The sequence below is a fragment of the Petromyzon marinus genome, chromosome 12 (genome assembly GCF_048934315.1).
Source record: "Petromyzon marinus isolate PM22_M1 ecotype Great Lakes invasive population chromosome 12, UKy_Petmar_22M1.pri1.0, whole genome shotgun sequence".
NCBI lineage: Eukaryota > Metazoa > Chordata > Hyperoartia > Petromyzontiformes > Petromyzontidae > Petromyzon > Petromyzon marinus.
In genome coordinates, this window is record NC_133678.1 from 5571052 (window position 1) to 5592061 (window position 21010).

General features: G+C 46.3%; 1 protein-coding gene across 4 annotated transcripts in view; it reads right to left on the bottom strand.

Annotated features, from left to right (window-relative positions):
• Positions 1 to 21010, bottom strand: part of CPQ (carboxypeptidase Q) — an 82899-nt gene that overhangs the window by 8550 nt on the left and 53339 nt on the right. For 3 of the 4 annotated variants that reach the window (XM_032952926.2, XM_032952929.2, XM_032952927.2), the window contains 2 exons: positions 16806 to 17007; positions 517 to 1646 (listed from right to left, as the gene is read on the bottom strand). In XM_032952926.2, the coding sequence (XP_032808817.2) occupies positions 1486 to 1646; positions 16806 to 17007 (363 nt within the window). In that variant the 3' untranslated portion in view covers positions 517 to 1485. Of the gene's footprint in view, positions 1 to 516; positions 1647 to 16805; positions 17008 to 21010 lie in introns of those variants that run through there. The other variant, XM_076066541.1, reaches the window with a different exon arrangement.

Consider the following 21010-nt stretch of genomic DNA (forward strand, 5'->3'; position numbering starts at 1 on the left):
TGAGATGTTACTTGTGGCCAGGTCGCCTGGGATATTTGGAGTTTGCGTGTTCTCCCTGTGATCGCGTGAATTTTTCCTCCATATTTAGAATCAACATGCGTTTCGAGTATTTGATAAACCACTTCGTTGAGCTATCATTTGTGGCCAGATCTCTTCTGAAAAAGAAGCTAATAGCTAAGTGGGCTTTACCTGGTATATATATTTAAATGTTTAGTTCTATATAGGAATATTTCGTTCGTGTATATGTTTTGTGATTTGCTTACCTCTCCTATACTTTGCACTCCCATCGTGTTTTTGTATCGTTAGTTGTAACATTCTGACCTGCCCCTACTGGACATCTGTGAAAGAGAGCTTAAGAGCTCTTCGCATTCCATTTTAGCCGCATATATCGAGTGGACCAGCTGAAGAAAAACACCTCCATTTCATCTGAGCCTTTCATTAAATGGTTGTCAAAGAATGGATTGATCTCACCACTCGTCCTTAATAGGCAGAAAGATACTACGACAATGCATAAAGTTAAATGATTTGAAAAGTTTTTATTATTAATAATGCTTAACCTTAGCTTTAATTGTAATATTCACACTTTTTTTACACTTTTAAAAAGGCAATTATGAAAGGGTCACAATCTTATGTCATACAAATTTGCAAAAAGTATTCCGAAGTGCTGAAAACCAAATAATTTTGCGGAAAATGTCTCATTATCGAGATAAAATACAGAAAATTACATCGTAAATTGTCAAACGGTAAAATCCTGCTCATAAAGTTTTAAACGCAGTCAAATTAAGACGGCAAATGTGTTACACCGTACTTCACGTGATCTCTTTAGAGCTGTAACATACATATTAAAGCGTGACAAAAAATGTATCGTACTTAACTTATCTTTCTTCTTGCGATTTCAGACATTTCACTTAAAAACGGAGCAGGTTAAGGTAACTGGAGTTTGAATAATAAATTTGTATCTTTTCAAAGACTTAAAAAAAAATCGGAAAATTACTTTATAGTGAGAATAACATAAGAGCCACCTGTGTCACAAAGTGGACAGCGACGCGGTGTTCTTTGCGCAAGGGCATTGTTGTCTTTTTTGGAGGGGCTTATCGGTGGATGGCGCTGCTCACAATCGGAAGGTTGAAAATTAAAATCCTGTTTGCAGGTGGTTGCCTCGGCGCGCTGTAAATGTCCACCACTTTTGTGGGGAAGTTAACAGTGGTTGTCCGGCAGATAGATTCGCTCCCCACCCCCACCCCCCCCCAACCATATGAAACAGTAAATTTCCGCCGCTGGCTCAGGGGCTGCAAACAGGAGACGCGGCCCAAACCTCAACGATAATTTGGGCTAGAAATCACATTGACACTTGCCTCGTTGACCTCTCGCGGGGTCACCGATTGAATAAATTGATTAATGTTTGGCGCGAGGGACAAAGGTGTGCGGGAGGCCGTCGGTCAATTTCACCACCGCGTCGCGAACGCGTGAAGATGCGTCGAGAGGCTATCGCGGCAACATCTCCTCAAGGTCGGCCACGACGTACGAAACGATGGCCCACAGAGCAGCACAGCGGTTCATGTCTCCGGGGTCCTGCACGCTCATCGAGTCACCGTCCGAGTGATGAAACCAGAAGTAACGGCCTGCGTCATCATACAGACTGGCCCCTGGCAGACATGGAACATGGGGGGGGGGGGGGGAGAGGGTAGTGTGCGTCATCGGATGAGAAATTGGGTAGTATCGCGCAGTAACCATGTCACCGTTACAATCAACTATTACGTTTGAGCAGTAGGGGCTCGTCATTTTGCCAGCGTGGGGTGCCAGCGGTGGCGAGATGTTAACGACCACGCCTTGGTATACAGGAGGTTGTGGGTTCGATCTCAACTCTGATGCCTGCTGCACATTCAGAGTTTGCATGTCCTCTCTTTCCGTGGTCACGTGGAATTTTCTCCGAGTCCTCCTGGTTTACTCCTTCACATTTAGAATCAAAGTGCGTTTAGGGTATTTGGCTGCTATAAATCTCCACGTGATAAGCCATTTCGTTGAGCTGTTATTTGTGCTCAGGTCGCTTCTGAAAAAGATATATATATATAGCTCAGTGGGCCTTACCTGGTAAAATAAACAAAAATAGTAAAAAAATAAGAAGCCAGGAGGCCTGGGCCCTGCTTATGAAAAAATAAATGTATATTTATTTGCTCAACTGCATACACCACCCTCCTCCCACCACCCCTCCCAGGAGGCTTCCGTGCCCCACCGATGCGATGATGACCCACCGGCCACCACCGCACTGACGACACGCGCAGGCATTGCGCACGGGAGAGCCGGGTGGTTACGACTTGTGTACGCGTGTTTGTTCACATACAACGTTTGGCTCATGGGAGAACGTGGAATAAACAATGCATACGCGGCAGGCAGAGCGCACAAGACGGCAACGAGATGGCCCAAATTGAGATCGACCGTGCAACAGGTTTGACACCGAAAAAAAAATAAACAATGTAAATGAGACAACATACGAGACGGACGATACAAAGGAGAAAGAAAAAAAATGCACGGGGCAAAAAGATGCACGGGAAATCGGAACCAACAATGCACACACTACAAACGACACAGACAATATAATTAAGAGATTACAAGTGAGATGTTTGAAAAGATGATGAATTTTGGAGCGAATTGTGACCCAAAATAGTGTAAATTCAGGGCGTAGAAGTAAACCATTACACGTGTGATATCGGTATGAAGCAAAGGAAATAATCAACAGTGTGTACTGAAGCGGTGATGATGATGATGATGAAATTGATGATGCAAATATTAAATAATTCAGCCGCTTGAAGAGAAACACATTCTATTTTCAAGAATCAGTGTAAACATGTTTACGATCGATTGCCTCGGCAGTTCTTGACCACACACACACACACAATTAACTTGCACGAGCGGTGACACATTTAATCTCTAAAGCAGATGGTAAAGGCGAAGATTTACATCGTAAAAACTTGAGATGCGTAAAGCAAATCGGTTCATCGTAGACGACGTAAATTAGGATCAGGAGGAGACGGTGCGAGTCGGCGAGGCGACCGTTCTGTTTTTAGATTATTATCGTGCCACGCGTGAGCCGGAGACTGCAGTCAGGCCCAATGAAAATTGACCATGCTCCCACAGTCCCTTGCGCTCGTTACACAACAGCAGAGGAATGGGTAAGCAACACGAACGTCATTTATCCATAAGCCTCCCCTGTACATTTGTGCTTTACTCGTTTGGTTGGGGTTTTTTTTTAATACGCATTTAATCGCGTGAAAAATAAACCCTAGTTTCCCAGCACGTTAATAATGATAAGAAAACGCTTCCAGTAGAAAAAAAAAATCCTAATTTGTAGAAGTGAGGATGGTGATTAAATTAATCGCATTATTAAATCTGCAAAGGAAGTCACACGTACGCGTGAGGTAGAGAATGGGAAGGAAAATGAATGGAGATGTACTGTATGTAGGCAAACCCATATGAGGTGAACTAAAAATAAGAAATCTCTTTAATCAGCGTGGCCGTTAACATAAAATTAACATTGATGAAGAAGGCTATGTGCTCTACTTTCTTGATGAAAAAGTGGCTGGTTTGGAAAATGTATTTTTGAGAACTCGACGTGATTTAATAAATGTCCTTCATCAAAATTATATTATTGATAGATTACAAATTATGTATATATATAAAATATATCCATTATAGCCATGCAATCTAGACAGCTTTTTTTTCCTGAGAATGGTTACTGGTTAAGACATCTGAAAAATAGATTGAACATTTCATTGGCATTGCCCGTTATAAATAATTTGCAATGAAAAATTCTTATATTCCATGGTTCATAATGGTGCAATGGTCAGCTGCACACTGGACTTGGAATCCAAAGGTCACCGGTTTGATCTCGCACAGCTCCAGTCGAAACAATGGTTCATGGTAAAAAAAAACAATCCACCGCCTCTGTCTTCCCAGCAGCGTAAACCGGTCTAGCGGTGGACAGATTGTGGATGGCGAGGTAAAGTGTGGGAACTTCTTCCACTCTAGCTCTTTCAAGGCGTCTTCCCAGCGTGGAAAAGTCGGCCAAACGTACCCTCCAGAGTGGTTCTCTCCGCTAGCCTCCTCTAGCGGAGGCTCTTCAGCCAGCGGCGGGCAAGTAAAGGTAGCGCTGCACCTTTCTTTAAGCCTTGACCCGTGGTTCGTTTGGCGAGGTTGGAATATGTGGGTCTTTGGGATTGATGTTTGCGCAACGAGCTGTAGGTGAAAGGCAAGCCAGGCACCCCGTGAGCCTGTGCCCCAATTAAAATATTTAAATACTATAAAAAACTTTTTTTTTATTTTACCAGGTAAGGCCCACTGAGTTACGAATATAGCTATTCTTCAGAAGCGACCTGGCCACAAATGATAGCTCAATGAAGTGGCTTATCGTCATATGGAAATGCATAGCAGCCAAATGCCCTGTAAACGCCCGATTCTAAACGTGGAAGGAAGAACCGGAGGACCCCGAGGAAAAATCCACGTGACCACGGGGAGAGAGAGACATGCAAACTCCAATATAGAGCAAGCATCAGGGTCGGGATCAATCCCACGACCTCCTGCATACCAGGGAGTTAACATCTCGCCACCAGTTACAGTAGAAGAGAAACAAAAATCAGCAAGGTGGCCATCAGGTGACCCCTGTTCACCTCCCAACTCCTGGTAATCAGGGCAATGCTTGTCATTGTGACCACACGGCTCCCGTTCAATTGACATTGCATGTGCTCTCACGCAGAGACTCATGGAAATTCACTGGTACACTAAATAGAACAATACCTTTGTAATTAAAAGGTGATCTGGCTTCGTGGCAAGTGACATTTGCCAATTCAGTTTTAATTTTAATAAAAGATTCATTTTCAATTATTTTTTGCAGTATGTCTTAAATGTGCTTCAATTTCAATCATGTCAATTCTTTTTTTTGTTAAACATATTTGAAATTAAGGTGATGGAAAACCCATCGAATAAATAAGCAATCAACCGAAGAAACTGTCGGTGAGGTTAAACGGATTTGAAAAGGGATGCAACTTTAAAAAAAGTAACATTTCCACAATGAGTGCGCTGCGTTTGCCAAGACAGCAAAGTTATTTGAAAAACAGTCTGGAATTTGTTTTTAGAGGGTGAAATAGCACAACCTTGGCCTTGCTCGGGGCAATGGTTGCCAGGAACTGCTTAAACAATGCAGTGGAAAGCCAGCAGTGCACATCATTAACCGGTCACTTTTGTTCTCCTTCTCACCCTTGGCTACACAGGCTTAAAACCTCCCCATGGTGAGCCCCTATCCACCGCCGCCCTTTCCAACACCCCCATCCCCGCAGACACATCGATGTTGTTTGCTCGTACGCGGAGACAGCGCCGTAGCAATGGCGGCGAGGTCGCAGGCGGTTGCCCCGAAGGAGGCATCTCACGAACGCGTAGCCCGATTGTCGCTAACGAAGCAGCAAGCGGTGGGCGAAGAGTCGCTCACATTGTCGGTGGGGCGGTGCCGCACTCACCCCCCCCCGCAACGTAGCGGCGGGAGGGGTGGACGAGGCTGGCACCTTGCCCTGCCCAGGCGCCAAAATGGTTCGCTGTGGCTCCCCGTGCAGAGACGGAACGGCGTTCAGCTTACTTTTTGGTTTTTGTCCGTGATGTTACGCGGCAATGCGTCACTAGTTGGTGTTCGCCGTTGCTTCTGGCACTGAGCGGGGCCCCCCTATATTGTGTATGGGGGTGCTCTTGTTGCCAATGACATCTGATAATCCGGCAGCATTTGCTTAACAAGCCTGACTCTGCCTATGAGACCCAGAAGGTCAAAACCGGTCCAAAGTTTTCGAGCTTAAACAAATACGGCTTGATAATCTAATGCGTCCACGGACTGTACATTCTATATAGAGAGACAGAATAGAATGGTTTCTTTATATCCATCTCAAACTTCATTTCTTGACAATGGAATAAATGCTTCCATAAGAACAATGTTACTCAGTCGTTTTGAGAAAAAAAAAACCTGTTAAGAATGTGGAGGTGCCTGGGTGGTTTCTACCAAGTTCTCCACTGTAGCAAGTTCAGGGTCTCAGCAGTGACCACTGCCTGCAAACAAAATCCTACCAAATTAAACTTTTTTCTTAGTGAATTCATAGCTCTGACATTAAAAAATATTTGTTTTACTGTCATGTGACAAACATTTATCTTACAGTAGGTTGTGCAGAAAGGGCACCGAATGTGTGTGGATTAAAGAGGTCACTTTAAGGGCTCTCAGAAGTAGTTACGTGATATCTACCTCCACAGAAGATTCTCAAACACATGGGATTATTCGCTGCTCTGCAAAAGTTTTGAATGCATTCTTTGTCTCTTGACAACGGCAACGCAATTGGAATCAAATTAATAACAAAAAAAATCTTAATTACTGTTATTGAAAATAATAAAACTTAAACGCACTTGCTGATAAAAGTCTCAATTTCCGGCGGCGTTTAACTGTACTTTCTCAAAGGTAAATCACAGCTTCGTATCACATTAGCTCTACTCAAGGGAAGCACTGGTAAAATAGTTGTTTTAACAACATGCATCTGCTAAGCATCTGTGTCCTATTAAGAAAAGCATTGTGTCTAGAAAACACTGCTCATGGCCGTTGCGCCCAAATGGACACATTCAGCGATGTCAGAGTCGAAATCGGGAAAAGAAAAGTGCACGGTAGGAAAAGGGGCAGATGAAGAATGGAGAGAAGATTATGAAAGAAGAAAAAAACTAATTAAAATGATGGATTCAAGGCAAAGCCCAGAGGACTGTAGCCCTTATCAATATCCAGGAGCTCTCAGTCATGAACAGTTCTGGCTGATTGCATTTTAATTTAAACAACTCTCGAGGGCTCGCAGACAATTCCTATGCAAAGTGTCTGCTAAAAGCCAACTACTTTCACTCGCACTGGAGGACGCGTGTGAAAAGATCCATTAACCGTGCCCGCAGCACAAGGCCAGCGCCAAAAAAAGCTACGGACGTTAGTCACGGTCAATGCCCTCTTCTTTGTCTCCTGCTGGACAGACGACCGCCATTAATATCCCCAGCTACCACGAGCTCTGCTTGCGGTACACACATTGCAAATCAGTGTAGGGGTGCTGCCATGGTGTGATGGTTAGTACACAGTACTCGTGGTAGCGAGAGGGCACCGCGGTGGCGAGATGTTGACTACCTCGCCTGGTATACAGGAAGTTGTGGGTTTGATCCTTACCCTGACGATTGTGTATTCGGAGTTTGCATGTCTTTCCGTGGTCGTGTGGATTTTTCTCCAGGTTCTCCGGTTTTTCCCTCCACACTTAGAAACATGCGTTTATAGTATTTAGCTGTTATAAACTTCCACATAAGCCACTTCGTTGAGCTGGCATTTGTGGTCAGGTCGCTTCTGAAAAAGAGCTACTGTACATAGCTCAGTGGGCCTTATCTGGTAAAATAAAAAATTGTTTATAGTTTTAAAAAATACGTTTGCTTACTTGCAATTCAGAGGTCACCCGGGTGCGGCAGTTGTGTATTGCATTTTTAAAAATATATTTAAATTTAGAACGTGGCTAGCCAGACTCTTCAGGTAGCCGGACCAACTGGGCTCCCCCTTCTTAGTCCAAGGAGTTACTGCACACGCTTACGTACATGTATTCTCAAGTGTAGACAATCTACATTGTCTACACTTGAGAATTCACAGGTGTTTGCACTATGAGCCACTCCAGCAGTGTCATCAATAAGACCAATATTCAAAGGACCATGCGCATCTATGGCTTTTCATGCCTTGTGTCGTGCAACCGACCGACCTTCTTGAAAAAGAGGTTTCCCCGCAACAACCATTGCACTATCGTCCTGCCACTCCTGGCTCGATCAAAGTAAAGAAGGTGAAGGTACGGCCCAGAAAGTGCCCCCTCACACCACTGCTGGCAGAAGGGCCTCAACTACACAGCCCATAATCAGGGGTATTTTGCCTCGTATTCCACGCCGCGTGTTTTTCCGTCACCGTATCCGTATCTACGTTGCATACAGAAAACACAAGCGTTGTCCTGATTACCAGCAGTTGAGACGTGAACAGGGCTCACCCGATGGCCACTGTTTTTTTTTCTCCACTGTAACTGGTGGCGAGATGTTAACTCCCTCGCCTGGTATACAGGAGGTCGTGGGTTCGATCCCAACCCCGACACCTGCTGCTGTATATTTTCAGTTTGCGTGTCTCTTTCTTCCCGCGGTCGTGTGGATTTTTCTCCCTATTGTTTGGCTAAAATGTAGAGCTTGCGTGAACGTGTGCCTAAGTTTTCATAATAGACTTGCACTTCATTCGACTCGCGTGTTTGTTTTTATTTATGAGCATTAAATACTTTACCGAAAGAACCAAAGAAGATGAATCATTGCAGTCACGAAAGCATTAAATACCTTGTTTGTTAGCTGTGCAATGCTCCTTAAGGACCCTCCTGTACTCGTTCTCTGCGATATCGACGTTTTTATTTTTTTTGTCGCTGTGCTCAGGCACCACGGATCTCTCGCCTGTGTAATATAGCAGTGCGATGTCTTGGAAGGTGGCAGTGTCCACACTTTTCCACACCACACGCCGCCAGACAATTTTCAAACATCTGTGGCCATTAAACGCTTCTGCAACTGCTTGCAATCGGCTGCGGAAGGCGACAATGATTTCTGGAAATTATAACAACTTCCCAGGCAATATCACTTTGAAAATGATTACTGAGACTGCATTGCATTTCCTGGGCACAACACGTCAAGGATGTAGCACCTGCATCTACTGCTGGTGGAAGGGCTTTCACCTAGAGGGAGCCAATGAGAGCCACCCTAGAGGGTATCTGGTATACTCATTACATGCTGGCCAGACATCTCGGACGGGGTGCGAGTTGCCCGCATTTGGCGACCTATGGATAGCAAGTCCAGCATCGCTGCTATTCAACATTGTCAGGACCTACAGCATGCCAAGAGGGCAACGCAAGGCGGCCCTGCCCTGTGCGACCGGCGTTACGGAACACTGCCCCCCCCCCCCCTGCCCCCCCGACGACTTCGTATGGCTGAGCGAGAGGTGCAACGCTCGCTGGACTCCGAGGCCACGTTTTGCCGGATCAAGGTCCCGTCCCTGCCCACGAGAAAAAAAAGCGTCGATTCACTTACAAACCATTAATGAGGCCAGAGGGCTAAAAGTGCAACGGCAACATTAGTCAGCAGTGTGCCTGCCCTTACGACTGATTCAGTCACGCGCAAATGAGCAAGCAATATTTCACTTTGCAATAAGCAAACCAATTTTGCACTTTGACACGGGGCCGTGTTGCCATGACCACTGGGAACTTGGCCGGCTCAGTTCTCGAATCAGGCTGGGCCCCCATGCTTGTGCTTCTGCAGCATTCTCTCCCAGGCCCAGGCTAACCATAAAAGACAAAGGGCCCCCGTGTAGCCTTAACAGACTGTTGGGGCAAGTATTGTTAGCGAGCACCTACGAAGGCCAGCACAGCACACGAGGGGGTGGGTGGCCAGCACCACGCCTGGCCACCTTCGTCTCCCCAGTAGCGCTGTTTACACACCGCACGAGGTACTCATTTGAGGCCGAGTCAACCTAGGGGAGGTCCAGGACCGGTTTGGATAAGCAGCACTGATGTTGGCCATGGGCGGGAATCTAACTCGGGTCGCCGGGTTCGTGGCGCAGCATGCCAACCGCTACACCACTGCTTCCCCATACGTACAGACACGCACGCATGCCTACGTATAAACACATTCATGTACCGGGACTCTAAACCACACGAGAGCCCACGGAGACTGGAGGACTATTTTGTTTAAGGGACACCTGGGTCCCAAAGCAATACAAGTATACAGTACACGTGCGAAGTTCAACAGGACTTAATTTTCAGTAGCATGCTGCGGAAGATGGTGTACGGTAATCCACAAGGAGTTAGTTACGTCAAAAACGACCGAGAAACACATCCAACTGCCCATTTCGAACTTACTGGGACGGATTCTTCTTGAGCGTACAAGGGTTGCAGTAGTTATCCCACGAGGAGCCTCATGGTGAAGAGAATTAGTCAAAGCAGGGACACACAACACAGAGATTTTCAGGTCCTGTATGTATAAAATGTTCTCAGATTTCAACGTGAATTAAATCAACCAGATGGGATCGCAGTGAATGTCTTAGCGAATGCCTTAAAAGTAAATGTGAACCGGCACGAGGTAGCGTGGGCCCTTGGCACCTCCGATTAGCAAGGTGGGCTACGTACGGTGCAAAATAAGTTCAACATACACATATACCTATGACGTGTGATGTCGCTTGGGCGAATTCCGGAATCCATCATCATCATCATCAGCCATGATCCATCAACTGCTGGAAGAAACCCCGCCATTGTGATCCTTCACAGTCACAAGTGTGTCCCTTGTGTCCCTTGATCAGTGCACTTCTCCAGTCACGTTTATGTTTAAAACACATGGTGGGAGATTATCAAAAAAATAATAGATGCTGACTTTAAATTGTATAGCAGAGTGGTTCCCTACCTGCGGTAGATATATGTATGTTGGAATTCCTTCGCACCGTACGTAGCCAAACGTGCTAATCGGAAGTGCCAAGGGCGCTTCACTGGTGGATCGCAAGGCTGTGGGAAGTGGTCCGTGGAATTGTTGCAGATACGATTTTTATCACGAAACATCAGAAGCTGTCATTGCACGATGCCCCGTAAACACTTTTGATCCCCAGCTCCAGAGTTAGGCCTACCTTAAAAACCCATTGCCTGCATCAAAAGTTGTCCGGCGGGGGGAGGGGAGTTATTCTTAGTGACAAAACTACGAAAAAATGCTCCCTGACCCCAAACCATGACCACAGACTGTGGGGGAAGCGGGAGGGAGGGGACGAAAGGGGACAGAGAAGGAGCCAAGTCAACCTCGTGGCTCACAGAGAAAGTTCACACAAACCCAGGCCCCTAGCGCCGATGCTGGAACCATAACTGGTCCATTCTCTTGCTGGAGAAACGTTGGCTACCAGCCATCACGCACATTATAATACCCAGGTCAAATACAACCTCGTGAAAGAAGCATCTTACGCACACAGAACACATGTCAGTGACAGCTCTAGCACAGGCTAAGCCCAGATTTTGCAGCAAAAACCTTGCGAAGCGAGGGAGAGAGTTTAAACACCAGTCGCATTTTCCCTGATTTTACTAGAAAGGGTGGTGCAGTTAATGAGAAACCTTATTTTAGGATTTATCTGATTTTGTCAGGCCACAAGTTATTCCTCACATTGCTTCGACAGATAAGCGCAGGCTTAGGACTGAGCGACAAATCAAGCTGCGAATAATCTTCTGATAGCATCACATTATCGTGGCCAGCATGAGCGATGGGGATCGGATAAAGAAAACATGTTTTACCTCATGTATAATGATATGCCTGCGAAGTCCTGGACAGGCTCGCACCCAAAACATCGCCGTTTCACATCGTGCCGGCGAGTCATTTGTTAAGCAGTTTGGTTTACACGCATTCCCTCGATAATATCGGCTGTGACGGGCAACCGTTTTTTCACCGCAGCGCGGCTATGTCCGCGGCCGACTCTGCGGTACACTCACAGCGTAAGTAATATCACGAGGCCCTGCACGCAGCCTTACTTACCTAAAAGCAGTAATTTTTTTCCCCAACATAATTTTTACTCCCGCACCGCAAATGTATTCCAGTTGTGTCACTGGCATCGCGTCGTGAGGAATCCATGAGGACAATCTCGCATGTAATTTTTCACAGGACTTCTACCAAAAGAAGTCGTCGACAAGTGGGCCTCTATCCCTTAGGTCGCACTTCTCTGCGTGAAATTAGTCGTCACATGACAGGAACAAAAAAAATCTATATTCACATTTTGGGGGGGGGGGGGGGCGGGGAGATTTAGCCAATTGATTACATCGCAGAATCATGGGCGATCACGGCAGCTTGGGGAGGCCTTCAACCAGCAGCGGATGAACCATGGCTGATGATTTTTGTGTTTATTGTGTGCAGTCAGTGGTGACCAGACTGAGACAATCGACTCATTACACTTGAGAACCCGGTTTAAGGCGACGCGTGAAACCCAGATTTGAACGCAGGGTCTCAGCAGTGTCGCACGAGTGCTCTGATCTCTAAGACAAATGGCCACCTTCATTTCAAAACAGCTTCAAATAACAGATTGTATTGAGTGAAACCCCCCCACCATCCTTTCTGCTGCACCAGGCAGTGCTCTATATTTAAATTGTTTTAACGATTGAGGACAATCAAAATGTGCTCCGACTCAGTTTTGTCAGAACCAAGAAGATCCGATTGTTATCTCGTCCAAGTATTCAATAGCTGATGAGTGGCAAAATAAATTTGGCGGTCGCTCAGACTCATCGTTGTTCAACAGCGTATCCCTCTACTACTTCCTGTCCTCGTCTTTAAAACCTTCACCCTCCTCCCCCTTCTCCTTCCTAACCCCCCCTTTCCTATCATCACCCTTCCTTGACATCAACCCCCCCCCCCCCCAACACAATAATCCCATCCCTTTTCCGCATCAGCAAATACCATTTTTTATTCTTGTAAAGCGGCTTAACACGTAGGCTTCCGCGACCAGGAGGATTTCTCCACATCTCTGGCTGTCGCCTGATTATGCTACGTAGTTGTAATGACTGCGCAAAACGTCGTACTCGAATTGTAAACGTTGTGGATTTACTCTCCAACACATCGGTGTGCTGTACATGTTTCGTTTACGTGACAAACCTTACTAATTGGCTGTGTCGGGTGGTGGCGGGTATAGCGACACATTTATATTTACGCGATCTAACCCAAAAACCTCTAATATGGGTCTAGCTAAAACAAGACAATAAAATCAAGGGCCTTGAAGGTGCACGTCTTTGCCATGCTCTGACGGCAGTGGATGGCTGGCACGCACAGCATTACAAAGTCACACGCAGACTCAAGGACACACCGCAGGATGAACGTGGAGGGGGGCCGACTTCAACCGTTGGGAGGCAGTAAGCAAGCGGCTGTTACTCGTTCCCCCTAAAAAACATCATTGAAATTCACCCTGCATCTCTCAAAACCCTTTGCTGGGGTATCAAAACTTAACTTCAAAAGGGCATCGTCATACTCAGCAACGGTGTTGATGTTCCCTGAGGTTACGTTTAGGCAAAAGTCAGTTTTAATTTGACAACATGATATGCTGACTTGAATTTCGGTGTTACTGATATAAAATGTGCCAAGGAATATCCCATCAACAGGGAATTGATTCCACAATATTCAATATTTACTGTATACATAAAGGAGGTATTATATGATTCGCATTGAGTAATTAATTTTCAACTTCACAAGTGCTCTCACACATATTCCACTTCACATACACTCTGCTCAATAGCACAGCGTGATGAATGCACGAAAACAGAAGTTTGAAAAATCTGCAAAATAAAACACAATTATTTTAGAACCATAAAATTGCAATTGCATAAGGCACTCTTCACAAACCCCATAACAATGCACAGCTGTGTGAATAATTGCAGGGCAAGTGCAATTCATTCTCTTTTTTTCCGATGTCTATAAAATACATACATAATTTCCAGAAATCGCTGATGGATCCGTGAACTGATCCCATCCGTGAAGGATGTCGTTCCTGACTTACAGTACCCCGGGGTTTACAAATTGAGCTGCACTTGTGGAGATTGCTATATCGGGGAGACGAAGCGACATGTCTCTGACCGAATTCGCGAGCACAAATCAGATTTGAAACACGGCAGAACTAATTATTCTGCCATAGCTGACCACTGTTACAACGCCGTGGGTGATCACGATATAGTTTTCTCCGATACCAAGGTTCTCTGCAAACCCACGGGTTTTTATCAGAGATTTGTCCACGAGGCAATTCATATTTACAAACACAGAGACAATTTCAACCGAGAGGATGGTTTCAAATTAAGCAATCATTGGAAAGATGTTCTAAATCAAACCAAACATTAAACTAATTTTCAATGGTACAGTAAACAACTTTTCAAGTAGTGGTATCCAAAACTTTCACAGCTGCTTATTTCTCTCCACTTACTCACTCCACTCACTCACTCCACTCACTCACTCCACTCACTCACTCCACTCACTCACTCACTCCACTCACTCACTCCACTCACTCACTCCACTCACTCCACTCACTCACTCCACTCACTCCACACACTCACTCCACTCACTCCACTCACTCACTCCACTCACTCACTCACTCCACTCAGTCACTCCACTAAGTCACTCCACTCACTCACCACCCCACTCACCCCACTCACTCACTCCACTCACTCACTCCACTCACTCCACTCACTCACTCCACTCACTCACTTCACTCACTCACTCCACTCAGTCACTCCACTCAGTCACTCCACTCACTCACTCCACTCACGCCACTCACTCTACTCACTCACTCACTCCACTCACTCCACTCACTCACTCACTCCACTCACTCACTCCACTCACTCCACTCACTCACTCCACTCACTCCACTCAGTCACTCCACTCAGTCACTCCACTCACTCACTCCACTCACTCACTCCACTCACTCACTCCACTCACTCTACTCACTCACTCTACTCACTCACTCCACTCACTCACTCCACTCACTCACTCTACTCCCCCCCCCCCCCCCGCTGCAGGTCCGTCATGGTCCCCACCCGCTCCTGGTCCATCATGGCCCATGCACCTCCTTCGTACATCATGCTCATTTTTATGCTAATTCCTTTGTCAAAGCGTTTTGCTTCCTCCCACACAGTTTAGAGGACCCGACCTGGGCTTGGCTGTTTTCACTCCAACGTTGTCCTCATGGCAGCACGGTCCCTTCACCTGATGAAGGCCACTTGTGTTGTGGCCGAAACGTCGTGATTTTTGCTATTTTATTTTTTACCTACATGACTTTATCCAATAGAACCAAAGAGTATGGATCCTTGCAGTCGTGAAAGCTTCAAATCTACACTTCACAGTAATTAAACAACCATGATGGTATTTTAATTACACCCATGAATGCAAAACACATCAAATAATGTTGAGCGAAAGGCTGTAATCTCTTTTTAAAAAGGGAACTGCTATGTGCAATTGGATGAGCAACATTCTTTTTTCAAATCTTCTCTGCTAATATGTCCCAAAATTCTATTACTTAACCATTTTTTTTACTGACAAGAACATTTAACAATAGAAAATTACTATTTTAATTCTGATGACCGACAATTCCAATGCCACTTTCCTGATATATAGTTTCTGGCCTTTCATAGCAAATACATTCAGGATCATGATAATATTTTCTTTTCCCAAAGCCTTTTACACCACTGGCATTTAGCCTTGCGCTATTTGAGACATAGTGGTTAAAGTAAAAATTAATCATACTTTTATAATGCCAATCAATTCTCGCATCTGTTTTTAAAATGCAACACAATTTTGACTCATTAAATGGTAAGTCTCCTCAGGAAGGACATGTCACAGGAAGGAATGATGGCCAATGGTCAAAAATAATAGCGGAGTGGCAGCCACGGAATGGAACGTGTTAGAGGGGACATCCACCTCGGAGATGGAGCAATGAAATCAGTTTGTGTGGTTTGGCACAGTACTCGTCACGACAGAAACATAACATTAAAGCAGAAACTCAACACACGTGTCAATAACGCCGTGGCCTTAAAATGAAAAATACATAAGAGGCGATGTTCGGGCAATGGCCCTTCTTAAATGCACTTAATTTATTTTATTTTATTGTGGGTTTATTGCTTTCATTATTTTCAATTATTTTAATGTAACTGTTTATTATTTAAATAGTTAATTTAATTGTTTTTTTTATCTACGTGACTTATCAATAGAACCAAGAATATTTAATAGGTCAGAGAAGGTTGAATGTGTTGAGAATGTTTTGTAATCTGCGCTTGTGTACCAATGCCAACGCAGCGTTGCTAACTAATTAGTTTTAAATGTTAACGAGGTGAGCGTGTAGGTTTGTAGGCGGGAGCAACTGTGAGATAATGAAGGGGATGAAGAAAAACAACAATAGGACGAGCAATGTGCATCGTGCATGGCTCATACCTTATTGGGACAGGGAGGTAATCTGCCCCCCCCCTGCCCCAACACCTCTTTGCAGACTAAAAGATAGACCTTCAGGCCCCCAGTTGGTCCAGCTAGTTGAAAAGTCTGGCTAGCCACGTTAATAAATTAAAAAAACATTTTTTTAATCCAACACACAACTGCCACGCCCGGATGACCTCTATATTTCAGTAAACTCAACTATTTTTTAACGATAAATTATATTTTAATTTCACCAGGTAAGGCCCACTGAGCTGTGTAGCTATTTTTTTCAGAAGCGACCTGGCCACAAATGACAGCTCAACGAAGCGGCTCATCACGTGGACATTTACAGCGGACAAATAATATGGACAGGGGCTAGGAGCCAATATACTTCATTGAACATTAAAACGTACGCATTGTTCTCATCCAAACAGTTTTTTACTGTTAATAATATACATTGCAAATATCTCTATATATAAACAACGTAAGCTGCATCGTTCAGCAGAGTGCTTGGTGAAGAGACGCTGTTGCCAAGGCGACAGGGGAAGGAAAACAAGCAAACCTGATGTGGGGATTAAACGCATGCTGTTCACCCATCCCAGCCCCTCGCCTACAGCTCCTCCACGGGGTGGCACGCTCACTTTACTCTGACCTAACATTTGCGGGCAGAACTCCAGGTGCCCCCGGCTGCCCATCCATAACCCTCACTGCCAAGTCAGTTTGCTACTCTCCCCCCCCCCGCCCCAAGCCCACCGCCACCGCCCCTTCACACCCAACGTGCGAAACCGCGGCGCCCGGACGCATACCCGGAACGCCCGCCTGCATCCAGAAGTCGATGTCGGTGCCCTCGGCGCCGGGCAGCAGCGCCGTGGCGTTGAGCGGCTCGAGCATCTTGGCCACGTCGGCGACGACGGCGCGCGCCGCCTCCGAGCCCGAGAAGCGCAGGCCGAGCGGGCGGAACGTGCCGATGTCCGACTCCATCACGAGGTCGAAGTTGGAGATGTTCGCCTGCGGCGGAGGAGAGAAGCGAGCGGGCGAGCGTAGGGGGTTGGGGCCGTGCCCGAAAATGCGCCCTTCCTCCCGAGCCCGTTTGTAGTAGAGAGCCCACAAAAATAACTCGAGAGGAATACGTTTTCGAATCAATTGAAATAAATAGTTTAGGTCAAAGCCTCTACGTGTTTTCCAGGGATGCTGCCGTGATGTTACGGTCACAGCACACCGGACTTGCAATCGAGAGGTCATAGGTGCGGATTGCATCTCCCGGGCGCGGCAGATGACACATACGTACACGTGCAACCTCCCTGTGCTTTGCGGGTCACGGGGACTGTCTGACCACATCCCACCATGCTGGCCAGTGCAGGTTTGTGAAAGTTAAGAATGCGTACGCCAAGGAGCGCAGTGCGGTACGGCAATTAGTTATTTCGAAACCGCCTTATCTGCCGACAACCTAGCCTCGCAGGAGGCTGCAACATCGATCCAGGCTAAATATTGCTCATCTTGGCTTCTAAGTTCTGAATAGATGGGCACTTTAATATATATATACACACGTATATGTGTATTCTTAGTTCTTTTGGTAAAGTCACGTAGAAGGGAAACAATAAAATAATGACTTTACCGAAAGAACCAACAATATGAATCCCTGCAGTCACGTATATATGTGTGTTTATTAAAAAAAAAAATCATACTTGAATTATAATTGGGATGCTCCGTGCTTTTGCACTTAATTTCTTTGCCGTCACAAAGGGCCCTCATTAAATTACAGATAACAGTCTACGAGCTCTGCATATTTACACATGCGCTATAATGAAAGAAACACGTTGCTTTTATTTAGGGTCCGTTTTTTTAGCATCCACAATGAGTCCCCAGGCCGCGATGAATTCCTAAACGCAAAGACATCCCCGCACCCCAGCGCACTGTCGAGGCCCGTACATTGTTGTATTACTTAGCATCGCATTTGATCTTGTTTGGGACGCGTGCCGTCACGACCCCGCATATCCACCTTTAAAGTCATATTCCGCGACTGCGTTAAGGAACTCGCCCGGCGAAGTTGGACGACAAAGGCATACTTTTAAAGTCCAGTGTTTATAGGCGGTGTTGGACACGCACTGATAATGAATACATCACCACTGTGGCACAGGCTGGTGGGGCCCACTTGTTGAGACATGTCATGACAGCAAAGGGGTGAGTCTAAAACGTGAGCGATGTTTGAGAAAAGTATAACAGTCAGAGTTAAAACAATAAATGAATATATAAAAAAAAACACTTGTATCTGAAGTGTGGCATCGTGGTCCGCGCAACTCTACTACGAACCTTGCAACCAGAGTTCGATCCCCAGCTACGGCTCACCTTTTCCAACCCACGCCGAGTAATACGACAAAGTTCAAACTGTCCCCGTGACAGACAAGGCATGGGGAGTTCTTCATCAGGCAGTAGGGCTGGTTTTTTTTATTTTACCTCACACTAACCGTGGTGTCGCTACAATTAATCACCCAGTTGGCTTTTTTTAAACAGCTCAATACCACCATAAAAATCGCCATTATGGACACACGTCAACTCCGAATTTACGTACAATGGTTTAGTGCAAGCAGTGGCCATAACATTGGCGTAATTGTATTTTTTTTAAAGCTAGCTCTTTGTAACAAGCGGCCTGGCAGGTATACAAGCAAACCTAAACGCCGCCGTGATACATCTCCGCTAAACACTGCAATTTAAACGCCATGGCCATCAGATCTGCACTGCGCAAGCACGCGGCACCGATAACCATTAAAACCTCACGAGTTATCACGGTGGTTTTTTTAATTTGCTTCATTTTCTCCCGGATTAAAATTTCGCGAATCGCAAATAGACGCTCGCGAGTTCGTCACGAGGCAAACGCCGCCCGCTTCACCACATCTGCGGCTGCAACCTGGAACGAGCCAACCGTGCATTCCTCGGAATGCGTTTCATGGGATGTGCGTACCACCAAAACGCATCCCGGGGACATATGGCTTTCATCCCCCCCCTGACCATACCGGCCATACCAAAGTGGCAGATCAACCAAGGTCAGCCGCCGCGCCTATTGACATCGGCGGCTCCTGCTGGCGACCCCACCTGCATCTGCAAGAAGTGGGGAATAGCCCATGGGCGCCCGGCATGCAACGGCTAAATCAACCACCCCCTCCCCCCCCCCCCCCCATTTAACGACCACGGTTTTCTTAGCTGGAGATAAAGGGGAGCCCCTCCCTCCAAAGTCACGTCGTCAAAGAGGGTGCCCCCCCTCCGCCCCGTTAGCGTGGAGGCGTGCGGCTCGGCCCCTTTCAGAGACCGCAGGTGCAGCTCAGCACGACCTCACGGCCGCCACCGCCGCCGCAGCTGAATGGGGGCGATGTGCACACGAGTGGCCGCAAGCCACCGCGTTCCTCCGGAGCCGCTCGCCATTGTCCTCTAACGAAGGCTCGTGGGGGGGGGGGGGGGGGGGGGAGCGATGTGGGTGGGGGGCAATGATGGCGGCTTGGTTTGTGGCTTGATAGCTGGCTGCGAAAAAATTCCCGCAGTGGAAAACAAGGGAAGGAATACGGATTCTCGAATAATAGTACGAGGTGCAATTATTCAAACACTGACGTGTTTTCTGGTTGTACCGCGTGCCGCCCGGCGTGACGTCCCAACGTTTCCGCTCCACGCACTGAGAGCTTCATCGGGATCTCAATAAGTCTGAGCTGAATTGTTCACGAAGACCCTAAGTGGTGGAGCGAAACGTTGGACATCATGCCGAGGTATGGAAACACAACGTGAGAGATGTTACAGCCGTACAGCGCAAGTGTGCGAAACCTGCACAGTAGTAACACTGACAACACTGACAACTGAAAGTCTACCCACGCTCATGAATGCTAAGACACTGCCAAGGCACGCCCACTGCTGTAAAGTGGACATATGAATGACTCTGTGACTGCATCCACAAAAGGCCAATGAATTCCACAGCAACCGCTAGTCATAGATCATATGCCAGGCTTTCCAAATAACTTATTTTTATTGCATGTAACTTGACAAGTCTTAATTCAAGCTCTACTCTAATAGGTGGAAACATATTCAGAGAATACATTCACACAAATAAAGGAAGAATAAAAAGGTGTGAAATTTAGCTGAGATTACCGGACGAGGAGCGGTGACGCAGTGGTTCGTACAATGCACTATAAATCCAGAGTTAGACGGCTAGCATCAGTGGCAGAGCGATATCTAAACCGGTCCTGGGTCTTATCCCATCAGCGACCCACACTGACCCGGCACGGTGAAGTATGACTAAACAAACCTCCGCGACTGACATGGCTCGGCCAGGTCTTCATCCAGCCACCAGCGGACTGTTGCCGAGCGCCCGTAAGTCACCGCTATTAATTCGGGAGTAACAATAAGAGGATCGCAAAGTTAAAAACGCGATTCAGGCGTTCAAAGAAAAAAAAAACACGCGTCCACGCACTTTAATCATTGTAACGGGATATGTGTCGCTGCAAGCGTTTGCTGCTAAGAGACAGGCGTCAGCCATGCGCCCACAGGTGCAACGGTGAGACACACACAGACAACGGGACCATGGAGCCTGTAAAAAAAAAAACTTCAAAGGGACGAGGCTGCCTTGGCAGGAACAAAAAAGCAAAGCCTGCAGCCACATTCCTGTAACTTTCATCCTTGCAGAGAGAAGGCAATAACACGAGAAGGTGACAGCAGTGATAAAAATATAGCATCTCGTTTAATACGTTGAGTAGGAACACGCGCGCGCACAACTTTATCGAGGCAGCCCCTCCCATGCGTTTGCTCTTTGAGGTCAGCATTAAAAAAAAATATGCCGATATGAACAAGCAAGCAAAGAGACGGTGTGATGAAATCAAATGATTTTTAGGGCCACCACTGGACAAGAGCGGTGAATGAAGGTGTGGAAGAACATTAGGGGAGTCTGCCCAGCTATTGAAAAATTACAGGCTGACATGAACTTCTTAAAAAAATGATGACATTTGTCCCAGTCTTCTTACAAAAGTGCGTACTT